At 34.3% G+C, this 15,578-nt stretch overlaps 2 protein-coding genes across 6 annotated transcripts; both read left to right on the top strand.

Annotated features, from left to right (window-relative positions):
* Positions 1-263: 263 nt before the first annotated feature.
* LOC102627275 (signal recognition particle 9 kDa protein) lies at positions 264-3,817 on the top strand. 3 transcript variants are annotated; one of them, XM_006479518.4, is made up of 5 exons: positions 264-503; positions 579-660; positions 955-1,023; positions 3,100-3,193; positions 3,563-3,817. In XM_006479518.4, the coding sequence occupies exons 2-5, from the start codon at positions 589-591 to the stop codon at positions 3,637-3,639; spliced, it is 312 nt and encodes a 103-aa protein (XP_006479581.2). In that variant the 5' UTR covers positions 264-503; positions 579-588; the 3' UTR covers positions 3,640-3,817. The 3 variants fall into 3 exon arrangements, with proteins under 3 accessions (XP_006479581.2, XP_052294523.1, XP_052294522.1); XM_052438563.1 differs by having other exon boundaries at positions 266-500; positions 578-660; XM_052438562.1 differs by having other exon boundaries at positions 271-660.
* Positions 3,818-11,672: 7,855 nt separating this feature from the next.
* LOC102626993 (probable WRKY transcription factor 21) lies at positions 11,673-14,573 on the top strand. Of its 3 annotated transcripts, none has more exons than XM_006479516.4 (4): positions 11,673-12,062; positions 12,410-13,213; positions 13,321-13,446; positions 14,103-14,573. In XM_006479516.4, exons 2-4 carry the CDS (start codon positions 12,426-12,428, stop codon positions 14,245-14,247), a joined length of 1,059 nt encoding a protein of 352 aa, XP_006479579.2. In that variant the 5' UTR covers positions 11,673-12,062; positions 12,410-12,425; the 3' UTR covers positions 14,248-14,573. The 3 variants fall into 3 exon arrangements, with proteins under 3 accessions (XP_006479579.2, XP_024954695.2, XP_052293029.1); XM_025098927.2 differs by having other exon boundaries at positions 11,676-12,062; positions 12,207-13,213; XM_052437069.1 differs by having other exon boundaries at positions 11,676-13,213.
* Positions 14,574-15,578: the final 1,005 nt, after the last annotated feature.

The following is a 15,578-nucleotide window of genomic DNA, read 5'->3' as shown; positions in this document are numbered from 1 at the left end:
GCAGCTAGCCTACTCATCCATTGCAAAACATTTAATGGCCTTGTGCCGATAACGGGTTTACGAAGTTGACCCTTGCAAGTTGATAATATTAGAGTTCCGTTCGTTGACACCACTTCCCAAAAATGATTTTTTTTTTTTTTTAACCCATGTCACTGGAAAGAAAATACGCATATCTCCTCATTTAAACAAAGAGAAGAAGAACATAAACCGTATGTCTCCTCATTTAAACAAAGGGAAGAACTTAACCTTATTGCTGACGCGGCTGGATATAATTGGCCCCACAATGTAAATAAATAATCGAAATGCCAAAATCCGACCGTCAATAAACCCACCAGGGGGTAAACTTTATTAGATATTTGGCTTCTCCGTTCCCGTCTTTTTTGAAAAAAGACCTCTTGCCTTGCCCCCGTGAATCTCTTCGATCCGGACTGCAAGTAAATTGGGAAGGCCAGTTCTCCAAAACCCCACAAACTCAAGTATTAACGAAACAAAACAAAAAAAAGGCAAGCACTCCTCTCTTCGCACGTAACGATTCATATACAGATTTACTTGTATCAATTGCTCTCTCGATTTCTCAGCGGCGCAACAATGGTTTACGTAACTTCGTGGGACGAGTTCGTTGAGCGATCCGTTCAGTTGTACAAAGCCGATCCCCAATCTGTATGCTACCTTTTTTTTTTTCTTCTTTTTGGTTCAATTGCCGAGAAGATAATTAAGTATGATTCTGAATTTATTGCTTTTTTTTTCATTAAGATAAAACCGGCGTGATCGTAGCCACTGTTTACCCTTTTGCTTCCATTTCCTTGACAATGTTATCTTGGAATAATTATTCTTTTTTTTTTCCTCGGCAATTAGACAGAGTTATAGGAATAATTTTTATTGATGGATATTGTGAAATGGACTGATTCTTTTTTTTTTTTTTGGCTTGATTTTTTAATCAAATTTGGGACGCAGACTAGATATTGCATGAAGTATCGGCATTGCGATGGTAAATTGGTTCTCAAAGTCACTGATAACAAAGAGGTATGAATTATATCCACTCCTTTTTTTTTTTAATGAATTTCGGGTTGCAATGTATATTTGTTTATGTTTAATGCTTCAGTCAAACATTGCAGATTGACTTGTAATTGCAATGGATGTTGAGCTTTTGTGTTTGAGTTACCTAAATTTTTGTGCTTTTGTTTGGTTTTCCAATGTTAAAACTTGGAAGGATGTTTGTGGAGTGAAGTTACGTGTGGAATGGGAAATATAGTGCCATACCTTTCTGAATCATGAATGCAGGAAAATAACCTTATCCTTTATTGCCTCTCTATTTTTGCAACCAGTGGCTTATTAGTAAAGACTCGGATTTGAGATGTTAATGATGGATTTTCAGTAAGATGCTTCACTTCGTGGCATCTGGGTGGGTTTTGCAAAGATTTGATTTAAGTTTAGCTCTGATAAAAGCCTAGAAGAAATAGCTTTTTTTTGGGGGGGTCTATGTGATTGTCTTAGCTGTGTTGTATATTAGGAACTGTAAATTGCTATAGCATCTCTCTCTTTCATTTTCAATAGTTTTGATGAGATGGGATTGGTTTAGAACCGTGGATTTGAGTAGAAGGATTTGTGAGGGACTCTTAGGTAGGCAACCTATTCTAGTAATTTCATCTATCAGCATGGATGAAAAAGAGCTGATCGCATTGCACTGTAAGCTCTAAGTGCTTGAATCTTGGAATTTTCTTCTTTTTTATTAATATAAACTGATGGTTTTATCGATCCTTATACTTAAGTTAATATCCTTGAGATCATAATACTATTTCATCTTGCAAATCATGCTGCAACTATAATTGAAAGTAATGTTTGTTAAGTGGTTCCTTAACTTTGTTGCGGGCGCTTTGGTTTTTCTCAATTTTACTAGTGTGTGGCAACAATTGTAGTTTGTCATAATAGGTACGCTTTTGGAGCGCAAAGCTGGGATCAATGTTTGGAGTTGAGATTGAACATAAACTTTTTGGTTGGTTGGTTTTCTGGTTTTAAGGGCTCTTGTCAGATGCAAAGATTCTCATTTATTATTAGTTCAGATGTTCAGCTCTTTTTCAAGTCTGTAATCTCTCTTTTACTTGCCGTCTGTCTGGGATTACTGATTTGGGAAGAGGTATTCACTTGCTGATTAATGGTTGCAGATTCATGTTTGTCTTGTTTGTTAATCACTTCTAAAGGTTGCATAGATAGAGGAAAATTGGAAAAATTAATTCGGTGATATTTGGGAAAAAAAATTGTGATAATAATAAGAGGAATATTCAGAATGCAACTATAAGCTGCCTTTTAGGGGAAAGATGGAAATACGATTTCAGATGCATCATAATTGTAAAAGAGGTACTTTGAAGAGATGCTTCTTGGGTAGAGAATAGAGACTTCTTGAATTGTAGCAATTTAATGTGGAAGAAGTATGCCTTAATTTTGTATCAGTTTCCTCAATTTGTAGCAAAAAGTAGTTTGTCTCATGATTGTGGTGTCACTTTGATCATTTTAGAGTATAAAATGATGTTGGCACTGCATATGTCATCTTTAAAGCTACCAGGGGCTGAATTGTGCCAAGAGGACCCTTTATTTATGAGCAGCCTTATGTCTTTTTTTCGCTAATAGGGAAATTCCTACCCTTTCTTCTTAAGTTTGTTATATTGTGCAAATTGAGGCAAGACAGAAGTTAGCGTAGAAAGACCTTGGGCAGACATGGTGGTTTATACAAGTGCCTTGGAGTGAGGTGGTAATTGGTTGATTGTGTATGATGCTGTAGATTCATATGCACCATGTTGGACCTCATTGGAAGTGAGTTCTTCTCCAAATTTTTAAGTCTTGAGTAAGTTGAGAGATAATCCTCCTTGCTAACATAAATAATATTGGCTCTGGCTCATTAAATACTGATTTTTCCCACATGTTTGGTAGTAACCGGGATTCGTTTATCTTAACGGTAGGACAAAATCATATATGCACACGCAAATGCGAGCATAGTCATAGATACATGCATGTAGTTATGGCGTAAGTATGCAGAACTTGAAGCCTTTGTTATCAATGCGTTAAGATCTTGTGTTTTTATAGTTCTTTGTTTCTCTGTTTCAGTGTCTTAAGTTCAAGACAGACCAAGCACAGGATGCTAAGAAGATGGAGAAACTGAACAACATATTTTTTGCTTTGATGGCCCGGGGCCCTGATGGTACCATCTTCCCCTAAACTATTATGTCCTAACTCGGGTCATATTTTAAACACCCTTGGAAATCTAACTTTCTATCCTCTAGTTGTCGAAGATACAAATCTGTGATAGGATTATTTGTAAAAGTATCAATCATTTGCCAAGTAGGATACATTGACAATTTATTTGATGAAATAGGTAAATAATAGTACTGCTTTTGAACATACTTTAATGTTAATTATATGGGCTATGATTGAAGCTGGAACTTTATATGTTCTTGGAAACAACATTCCTATCATTTATTATCATTCCTCAGTGAAAGTTGATTTTCGGTCTTGAATCTTTATCCCATCAAATTGTGCTTGGCAGTAACTGTGCCTCTTACTTATGCAGTGGACTTGTCAGAAGTTACTGGAAAAGAACAAATGGAAGCACAGCCAGCAAAGAAAGGAAGGGGAAGGAAACAGTGACTTTGTCGGCTGCTAGATAGGAATATTGTCATTGACCAAATGTTATAAGACTCTGTTTGATTTGAAAGAATTTTTGCAATTTCATTGCCAACTAAAATTCTGGTGAAATTATTTCGGTTAAGAAGAATTTCAAGGGAATTTCTATAGAAATATTAATTTCCCCGGCTCTTCTTTTTCACTTTCCTATAATTTTTCTGTTTATAGTTTAATCGAGGTTATGGGCTTGCGGTGCTTGTATCTTCTTCGTTATTTTTATGATCACTGTTATGTCAAAGAATGTACCGATCACTGTTATGTTTAACGAACATGATTATATGCTACTGTGTGCGGTATAGCTCATTACAAGTTCTATGTTACGTATCCCTATTTACGTGCTATGCAACGGCGCACTTGTGTAAATAATAACCAAAGCATTGGGGCGTTTAATGAAAGCCTTGCCTAGGAGTCGTAACTCGTAAAAGAAAATGGGAAGCTTATACTATATATACCTATCGCAGTAACTAGAGCATGACTCGTCATCTTGTTATTTTATGAGTTGAGTGCAGACTGCAGGCATTCAGACATTCTGCAGACTGCCGGCTGAGGTACTCTTCAGTTTTGGCCTGCTGCAGAAGTTTTGTGGTGTAGGAAGGTAGCATGTCAGCTGTGTTCCTGGGTATTGGTTTCTCAAAAGTGTTTTTTTTTAAAAGGTTATTTCATATATAAGCCAAACTGTTACTGGTGAATTATTACATTTTTTTTTTTTCGCTTGGTTGATGAGTCTATCAGCATGACCCGATGATGCTCCTAAGCTTGCCACCATCGATTCGCCTGCATAAGAAGTAACGTCCTCGGATTCCACCCCGACTCAGTCTATCATCATTAAATAAATTTGATCAACCTTATAGTATGAGCAGTTGCTCTTGACACAAAACAAATGGTTAAAGAATTAATGTACGTGGCTCCAGATTGCTGTTTCCACTCTTTCAAAGCAAATAAAGCACTCTAAAGTTTGCTAGACAAGGGCGTCAGCATCACCAGCTTCAGCATGCAGCAATGGGGTCCAAAAAGTTGAAGCTTTGATGCTTGCCTCAAAGGCAGTGCAGTGTGTTTCGATTTAAATTAATTAATTCATTGCTCATAATCTTTGAGAATTCAGATAAACTTCATCTGATCAGGGAAAATGATGTTAAGACTGAAGAGGGGAGGAGACCTAAATCCAGGAAAATTTAGATTGAAGAAATTAATTAACGCTAATTAATCATTCATGGCCGTACCTCATTTATCTCATGCACGTCCTCAGTCATTGGATTTGGATCCGACCCCAATGCACCACTCTACTAATTATTAGGGTTTAGTAGCCCCACTAAAAAGTTAAATTAGAAATAGGCTGTGATATTTCTATGAAAAGCAACATTTTCAAATGAGATTTTTCTCTAAACTTACCATACTTTTCATTTGAATATCGTTTTCGCATATAAATTCTATCAGATACTCTATAATATATTTATTGACTGAATTATTTGATTATTAAAGATAATGATTTTTTTTACTAAAGATTGTGTGGTATTACAAAAAACAAATTAATCTTGTATTACTCATTGAATATAACTATAAGCTACACATTTAGTAAGAGTAATAATTCAACTGAATTCTACCAAATGAGTATTGAAGTTTTTATATTTACAATACAGATTTAAAAGCTTATTCCGAATGCTTACTTACATTTAAAATACAAATTTTAAAAATATTATTTTTATTTTTGTTTTCATTCCATGAAAATAACAACTGAAAGGCAATACCAAAGAAGCCCTTAATTTCCAGGGCTGTTAATTCCTTCACCCATAAAGAGAAATAAAAAAGCTATTGTATATTATTATTGTTGTTGTTATTGTTATCGTCGTCATCGTTGTCATTGTTATAGTAATAGTAATATTATGATTATTTTATTTATTATTTAATAATTATAATGATAATAGTAATAATAATATTAAAATTAATAATACTTATAATATTTATAAAAATAATAATCCACATAGCTATTACTATAACTATAATAATTATTAATGTTACTATTATTTAATATTATACTATTAGTAATTAATAATAATACTGTTATTATTTAAATGGATAAAAAAGAATTTTTAATTTTGTTTATGCATACAAATATTAATTTACTATTCATTCTCATTTTCCTATTTTTATTCTCATCTTCTTGTGGGAATTGTTAACATATATGTTTTCATAATATTGATTTTGATGATAACAAACAAGATTAAGAATGATTAATCTTTTAAGCCCAAATTATTTAATATTCTTTTTAAATAAATCATTATTTTTACATTATAAAGGTTTTATATTTAATGAAAAAATGATTTTATGAAATTGATTGTTTTTATTCTTTTTAAATAAATCATTATTTTCACATTATAAATGTTTCATATTTAATGAAAAAATGATTTTATGAAATTGGTTGTTTTTCAAAGTTTATGGTTTAATTAAAAGAATTTTGAAAACTTTGAAATAAACAAGTATTGCTTGAAATTTTGGTAAAGGACTTATTTAAAAATTGTCATAGCATTTTTGGCTATATCATAATTTCAGAAAGTTTTAGGATTAACAAAGTATTACTTAGAAATTCTGAAATTGGATCTATTTGCAAAGTTTCATAACATTTTAGGCCGTAATATAGTTTTGTAAAGTTTTGGGGTCAAATTATAATTTCAAAAAATTGAAAAACCGGATATTGGGAAGAATGTATCCAGAACATAAACGGCTTACCGGATTTCGTAACCGGCAAGCTGAATAGGCAAAATTTAAATTTTTGCCTTAACGGTAACATAAATCCGGCTTACCGGATTCCATAAACGGCAAACCGGATACGCCCAGAATGTGCATAACGGCTAATTTTTGAGTTCAAACTATATAAACTCAAAACCAATTCATTTTTGGGAGATCCAAGCAAGCAAGAACAAGTGCACACAACATATATTGAGCTTCAACTTCGTGAATCATCATTCATTAAATCATCTTTGTTCTTCAATTTGTATATCCACTCTTAAAGAGAGATTCATTGTTGTATTTTTTATTTCTCATCAAATTGTGAGAGTACAAGTGTGAGAAACACTTGGGGTGAAGAGATTGAAGATATAATCTCTTGTTGTAAAGGTTCATTGACACCTTGAAGTCAATTGTAAACTTTTGAAGCCTTGGAAAGGCTTGGATAGTGAAATCCTCAAGCCCGGTGTGCTTGGAGGCGTGGACGTAAGCGGGGATTGCCGAACCATGTAAAAATCTTTGAGTTTGCTTTCTCTTCCCTTACTCATTTATTATTGTGCTTTTATTGAATTTATTATTTTCGAATTTATTAAGACATTAGATTAAATTGTTGTGGTTTGCCTAAGATAATTTTTAAAATCTCAATTCACCCCCTCTTGGGTTGCCTAGTTAGTATTTCAAGAATGAGATTCTTACTTTTCATTTTTAAATTTATGAGTCACACCCAAAATTTATTCTCATTTTTCTTTTTATTTAAAAAGTAAACACACCACTATTGTATAGAACCATATAGGATATGCAAAAATATCCGAGCTAGCTTGACCCTCCCGTGGTCTTTTGGCCAAGCCCTCCATATGAGGGCTTGAATAAAGGTTTAAGGAAAAAGTTTGGGCCCTCTATTTTTGTTTTAAAAATAAATTTATTAATTGAAATTTAAAAAAAAAAAAAAAAAAACCTTAAATTCCTAATTTATAAATCAATAATGATTAAAAATTTAAATTATAATACTAAACTTTCTCTTAATCGTTAATTAATAAGAGATTGCTTAAATTAGAGATTCCAGTATTAAAAATAAATTAAATATCTAAGTTTTTATTTTTTTATTTATTATTTTATTTTAAAATGTTTTTCTTAATTCGCTATTAATTATAACGACTTATGGGTTATTAATTCATTTTTATGTTTATAATAATTTTAAAAAAATAATGAAAACCCGAGCCCAGCTCTAGGGCGACCCTTATGCTTTCTCTAAAACCGCATTTGGCATCCCTAAAAGAGTATAAAAACAGCTAGCCGAGTTAATAAACTTATGCGGACAACAACAGATGATACAACATCTTGCTTTGCAGCTGAACTTTATTGGGTGATTAAAGTGGCATCCTCAAAGTTAAAAACATTGTAAAGTGGAAAATTCTTGCAATAATTATTGAATGAATAACAACTTAGCTGTACTGCTTTTCCCATTGTCGTTTGATGCTGCTGATCATTATATTATATATATATATATATATATATATATGCTTTGATTCCTTCTTCTTTCTCATCTCACTTTCTTTTTTTTTCTTTCTCCTCATTTCTTCCACATGTAATTAGTAACACCATTAACATGCTCATGCTGAAATTAAGTTGACGTTTTTATTTCTTTATTTTCTTAAAAACAGAAATTGTTCTCTCTCTCTCTCATCATCCAATTCAACCAAAATCTCTTACTTGCGGCTGAAATATTAATTTTCCATAGAAAAAGGAAATTCTGAAATTCACTATAATCTTCTTGCCTAATAATCGTAACTTATACTACAGTTGTTGTATTAAACTTGTAATTGAAAGCACGCGTAAACAAGTGGTCTTTTAAAATATGCAACAACGGAAATATATAAAGTCACATGAAAAAACTCCACATGCGTGATCTGTAAAGGTCAAAGCACATGCTTAGATTTTTATAAACATGGGAGATGGACGTGACAAAGCATTTTCTTGCTGATTTAAGACAAAAATCTCGGGGACTCGTAGCAGTAGTTGCGCCAACTTCATTATAATGTCTGTTTGTCTCATGTCTAGTCCATACTCCATAGTTAGTAAGGAAGGGATAAATTTACTTTCTAACAATTGTCATAACGGTTACAAATTATTTTTAATTATATTTTCCATATTTTGAATTTTGTGTTATACATCCAAAGCAAAGCACATAAAGAGAGAGAGAGAGAGCAATAACAGATCTACTGATATTTATAATAATTAAAAAAACTTACTAAATCTATTTTAGATGAAGTTTAATATAATACAATCTAAATTTCTATCGGCAAATGTCTTGACGAAACTTCTATTATGTTAATATGAGTAAGAGAAATATTTATTTTTATCCAATTTTTTAATTGTGTGATGAATTATGAGAGTAATCAAAGTGAGGGCTCGAGCTGACCACTCACCACATGCCGAGCGGCGTATATCCAAAGTTAAATACGTGAAAATTATTAATCTAAACGGATGATTACCGAGCCACCCAAACCCTGAGGACATGCTTCTTTCTCTTTTTTTTTTTTAAACTGATTAAGCATCAGGTTACTGTATTACACATAGATATTTACAACTGACAATATATTATTATACTGATATTTATAATCAGATATATATCTGAAACTTATATGATTATATTTTTATTCTATGAAGTAGATGCTCAGCCAAATACCCCTCATGGGAAAATGATGTCTCTACTTCACTCGTATTTCGCAAGAGAGAAAAATATTATAAATAATCTCCATACAATTATAATTAATTAAGAAATTTTGAATATGTGGGACTCAAACCATTGCCCTCATAATCATACTTAATTTTAAAGACAACGGTTCACCACCGGACAAGCCCCCAAGTGACCCCTGAGGGCATGCTTAAAGGGGTTATGAAACGTGAAATTTTAAAAGCAGACAGAAGGGGTAAAATAATTTCTGATAATACTCCACTCCCAGATTTGTGTTTTGGGTGATGTGGAAGTACAAACAGCTCCTCCACTGCTCCCTTAATTTCATCCGCAATTTTTGTTTTTTTTGGGTTTGTTGAGAAGAATTTTCATTTGTAATTTAATTTTAAAAGTACGCGATTAAGGAAATTCAGAAACAAGAAAAACGAGATGATTAAGAGAGAGAGAGAGAGATAAGACAATAAAAGTCAACGGCATCGGGACCAAGGTGGGCCCACGAGCTGTCAATCACCGACCTGACAGGGATTCCAGAGCGCAAGATAGCAAGTGGCATGCCGCGGCAGTCAAAGCAGGCATAACACACAAAGCGCCCGCATCGGAGCACGTGTCAGACATCGCGGAAAACTCAATCGTATACGTGGCAGCCTCCTCTTGGGCAGCGTTCGCAACGGCTACAGATGTACGATTGCCCAGTTCATTTTCCTTTATAAAAATAAATATACTAATATGGTTTAATTTCTCACTCCACATCCAACGGCTGATGCTGCAGTCTGTAGCTTACAGATTCTGTAAGCTAGTCGAGTCCTACTAATATAGTTAGTGTGTGCCCCAGAGGATGTGGCCAGAGCCGCACGGCAATTATAGGAATTTGGAGATGTAGAGAGAAAGAGATGGAAGAGAAAAATCAATACTTGAAAGCGAAGTAAGAAGGCCGAGGGAAAGAGAGGCAGCAGTAGCTTTGTTTCTACTCCCCCCCCCCCGCCCCGCCCCCCCAGTCCAAATAAATCCCTCGGTCGCACTCTGGCTGGCCACTGGACCCTTGCTTTAGGACTTTGGTTGAATGAATGACTTTGGCTTTTGCCAATTGCTCGTTGTTTCCTTGTGTTTTTCTCTTCCTTGATTCAAAAGGGTCAAAGTTTCAGTTAGTCTTTGATATTTACTCATTTTCTTTTCCAATTCCCCCCCCACCGAATTTTAACGTTCAAGAACTTTGACTTTCATTCTATAGAATATAATGTTATGTGGTTAGCTACTTAGCTGGTGTCATGGACATTCATAATTTCATCTCGGATGATACCTTTTTTTCGAGGAATAATGAATCTAAAAGCGATGATTCTGATTTCTTTACATGTATGATAGTAAATCGAATTAGAATAATCACATTCCTAATTGCTTAGAATATAATGTTATATGGTTTGTTAATGGTAATAAAACTTCCTAGTAAAAGATTTTTACCTTTTTAACACATCCATATCTAATTATCTATATCTACTTTGTATTATTCTCAAAATGTTATATGGTGGGTGCTTTGGGCCACAGAGATGTGAAAACCATTTGAAAAAGTGGATAATGCAAATGATAGCAATTACAATAAATACAAAAGCAAGCGCATCATTTACAGCAAAGGGGGGGTAATCAGTAAATAGATAGGTTGGAAATTAGGGACTCCTTTAAGCATCTATCTTTTTAACGTACACAAAAGTAAAAGTGATCATGATAACTAGTCGCAAAAGCAAACAAAAGGCAGGAAAAATAATGTCCGAGCCGATAGCTGTTTATTTAACCGGGCTAAGAAGTTGCGGTAAAAATTAGGCAGCAGGAGAGACAACAAATACATGCAACAAACGGGTATATCGATTGCATTACGTGCAACACATGTTGCATCCTTACAAATTTTGTTATGTTACAAAATTGATTGAGAGCGTCATGAATAAGTTAAAAATCACAACGAAAAACTCGTGACTTATGCAATATATACACACCCAATGCAATATAGGCGCACTACAAATTTTAGGAATTTAACATTTGTCTTTTATATATATTAGAAATATTCTAATTCGAGATTTTAAAATTTAAAAATTGGGTCTGGTTACAGTGCAACTGTGGTATCATACCACAATTGTTTCCGGTCGTTAAATCTAATTTTTTGTGACAATTGTAAATAGATTTAACGGCTAGATGTAACGGTAATATGGTACCACAGTTGCACTATAATTTTATCCTTAAAAATCATAATATAATTTTAAGTTTCTTGAATTTCACGATTTTAGATTTTTTTTTAATTTAAAATTCGGGACAAATATATATATAAGAAATCATAATTAACATTTGTCTTATACTTTTTTTTTTTTTTTGGAAATCATAATTGAAGTACAATTTGAAAATAATTAACTTATACATTAAAAGCCTGTCAAAATCTGTGTCCATGTATCGTAAGCTTAAACTCAACTCAAATATCAACTATCAGAAAATGAGAAAACCACACTGCATGTCCGGATTCTGGGAGTGGTAAAACTGAAGCTGAAAATGGTAGTCTGAAATAAAAATTAAAAAAAAAAAAAAGCCAGAAACAAGGGAAGGAAGAGGGAAAATGAATAATAAATTCATAGCCAAGGTCTTTGATGTGGGGCCCACTCTGAAATCTGTGACAGAGACGGCAGTTTCAATTTTTCTCTCAGATTAGTCTCTGTGCTTCTTCCTCTGTTCCTTTGCTTATATAAAAATTAATGTGTCTTACTTTTTCTCTCTGTAGAAAAATATGTGTAATATATTTATATATATATATATTATTAAAATATCACTCAAAAGAAATGGGGGGTTTTGTATTCATATGGAGGTGTGAATTCTGAAGTGAGGCGAAGTCTTCTCTTTCACACCATTCAATCTTAACCCAAAAAAAAAAAAAAAAAAAGGCATGGGAGGAGAAGAGTCATCTAGGGTTTGAAGTTTTGTAGCACCAAGTCCAACAAAGGTCTGTTATTTGGTGCTTTTTTATTGTCATTTTTCTTTTTTTGGTTGTAGATTTCGATGTTGAAATAGTTTTTGCGTTTTTGAATCCTCTAACTGGGTCTTTTTTTCTTTTTTCTTTTTTTTTTCTCCCAATTGATTTTCGTAGAATCTGATCTTCTGCGTCTAGTAATTTGGAAGTTCAAACGTATTTGGGAAGTTTAAATTTTTTAAACTTTAATTGGAAAACCATTTATGGGTCAGAAAATGGAAATTTGACTTTAAAAGATTTTTTTCTCCCGTAAAAAGTTGAGATCTTTGGAGTATCTTATGGCCTGTTTTGGTTTGGCTTTTTTATTTTTGGGGAATTAGGGTTTTTTGGGTTAATATGGAGGAGGTTGAAGAAGCGAACAAGGCAGCTGTTGAGAGTTGCCACAGAGTTCTAAGTTTGTTGAGTCAGCCCCAAGATCAGGTTCAGTATAAGAATTTAATGGTAGAAACTGGAGAGGCTGTTTTTCGGTTCAAAAAAGTTGTTTCCCTTCTCAACAATGGGTTGGGTCATGCAAGAGTGAGAAAGCTCAGGAAGTTACCAAATCCTGTTAACCAATCCATCTTCTTAGAGAATCCTCACCATAAAACAGAAATTCCTTCCAAGAATCTGCAATTTCTCCAATCTAGTTTTCATGATAACCCTGTTCAAGAAATGGGATCGCTTGCTAAAAGTTCGTTAACTCTGGGCAACCCATCTTTGGAGTTGATCTCAAATGGGAAACAACATCTACAACTTGGTCAGCAAACTCCTTCAACTTCAGCACACTATCATTTCCTCCAGCAACAGCAGCTACAACAGAGGTTGCTCCACCAGCAGCAGCAGCAGCAACATCATCATATGAAACTTCAAGCTGAAAAGATGTTTAGAAAGAGCAATAGTGGGGTTAGCCTTAATTTTGATAGCTCTAGCTGTACACCTACAATGTCATCCAACAGGTCTTTCATTTCTTCCTTGAGTATGGATGGTAGTGTGGCTAATTTGGATGGAAGTGCCTTCCATTTGATTGGGGCACCTCGTTCTTCAGATCAGAGTTCACAACAGCACAAGAGGAAGTGCTCTGGAAGGGGGGAAGATGGGAGTGTGAAATGTGGAAGCAATGGTAGATGCCACTGCTCGAAGAAGAGGTTAGGTTATTTCTTTATCATTTCTTTCTTTTATTTGTAGCTTGCCTCCCCCCCCCCCCCCCCTCTTTCTTTTCTTTTCTTTTCGCTTATTGGTTGCTTATTGACAGGAAGCATAGGGTGAAGAAGTCAATCAAGGTACCTGCTATCAGCAACAAGCTTGCAGATATCCCTCCCGATGATTATTCGTGGAGGAAGTATGGGCAGAAGCCAATCAAGGGTTCTCCCCATCCTAGGTACATTCAATTTGCAGTCTTTGATATGAGATTAATTTGCAAGTACTGTGTTGAAGTTTCGCTGTAGTTCTGTTGTATGCTCTTTTAAATTTAAGGCAGTAATTTGCAATTCTACCGGTCACCGTTTCATGGCATGGTTTATGTGAACATTTAATTCGAAGCTGTGTGATTCAATATGGTAATGTGTTAATTGAAAAGGATATAGTATTTTTTTCTTCGAAGGAAAGTTTTTAGAAGATAAATAAGGAACCTTTTTGTTGCCTTCTCTCTATTCATGCACGCTCAAAGCGATAGTATTTGTTTGAAGACCATTCGTGGTTGGTACATTTGGGTATACCATCTATGCCTGTGTTGAGTAGTTATGATATTACTTTTACACTGGTGGTTACCAATGAATATGTTAAGTTAGATGTCATCTCGTCTTTTTTATTTGAATGACTTTAGGTGCTTGCTCTGTTGTTACTGAACTGATTAGTGCGTTTCCGTAGATATTTAAGTGTCATGGTAAAGTGTGGAACTTTGTCTCCCATGGTAGAGAGTTTGGGTATCAGTTAGCTTTTAGGAGCTCTTTCAAGCATTTCGGATAACTGTTTTCAAAGAAGTATGAAATTGAAGGAACCTAATATGAATTTTAAACCTTTTTTGAACTTCCGCAGGGGATACTACAAGTGTAGCAGCATGAGAGGTTGTCCTGCCAGGAAGCATGTGGAGCGGTGCTTGGAAGAACCAACCATGCTTATTGTTACGTACGAAGGCGAACATAACCACCCAAGGTTACCATCGCAATCCGCAACCACATAAACTTCCTGGAAAGCTACATCAATGTCACTTCAAGCCGGTTGATGTTGAATTTGTTGAACCGCTGTATATGTTTGGCTTGAATTGCCCCTGTACATATTTTGCATGGTTCTGACTTAAGTCATGGGGACATATTTGGAGCAGTTTTTTTTTTTTTTTTTTTTTTTTTTGGGAGTTTTTGGGCTTTGGAGGATTGCTTTCCAAGGCTTTTTAGTAATTTGACTGCTGCAGGCTTGAATCCTTGGGTGGACAAAAGAACAATGTAGGAATGGGGTTTCAAATTGTAAGAACTTCTTCATCTTTTATGGCAATCAATGCTTTAAAGTCTAGAGTTCCATTGAAGTGAATGGAATGGTACAAATATGGTATGTTTACAAGTTTAGAATTTTATAACAAGCAATGGTAGTTGATGATTAGGTTGATTCCAGTTTCTCTCGGGTTTGGTAGAAATTCAAGGTACTTGAAATTTCTTCATGAGAAAGTCATGATTGAGTTGTCACAACAAAGCAATGTGTTTGAAGTCAAAGTAAAATTTTTCACACTTTTAACAACGACTTGAATGTTGGTGTTCTTTCGTATTTTTCTGGTCTCCTCCTCCTTGGTGGATGTAGTTGCATGTTTTTTTCAACGGCAGTCCAATATGGTTTAAGGAAAATGAGTGGGGACTCGGGAGTCAATTTTTAGGGTTTTGAATCCATCAATTTTCCAACTTAAATCGTTCAACCTTCCCGATCCCTCTGATTGTTTCTTTCCCCTCCATGGCAACAAAGCATGTGGATTATGAGATTGACCCACATGGGCAATCCGCAATAATGCTTTGGCATATTGCTGTGTTTGTTATTTCATTGATTGCCACACGCAACAATGGGTCCGAAATTACTAGCGAACAAATTAGACAAAAGTTTTGAAACCCTGGCAAGGATTCAGGATAATATAACAGGTCTTGATATTGAGTCCTCCTTTATATTAGAAATGTATGTGATTTACATTAATGTAATACTTTTTTTTTTTCCTTTTAAATGAGGAAAAAAAAAGGTTCAAATATTGAATGAGGATAGACTAATGTTTAAAGTAACAATGATGAGTTCTGTAACCTTGATTAATAAGTATGATTATCAATGACCAGACTAGCTAACAATCTTTGTTAGTTGTGGACTGGGGTTGCGCAATCGGGAAAACAGAAAGCTTATTCAAGCATTAACATCATAACAAAGAAGAATACAAGAGTTCCTGAAGTTGGATTAGAGCTTGGCAGATGGCGAGTAGCCTTCCTTATTCCTTTGCCTAACAAAGATTGCTCCCCAAACATAAGACATTTTCAATTTTGGTAATGA

Source organism: Citrus sinensis, chromosome 3, assembly GCF_022201045.2.
Source record: "Citrus sinensis cultivar Valencia sweet orange chromosome 3, DVS_A1.0, whole genome shotgun sequence".
NCBI classification, from domain to species: Eukaryota; Viridiplantae; Streptophyta; class Magnoliopsida; order Sapindales; family Rutaceae; genus Citrus; species Citrus sinensis.
This window is presented reverse-complemented; position numbering and strand designations above follow the sequence as displayed.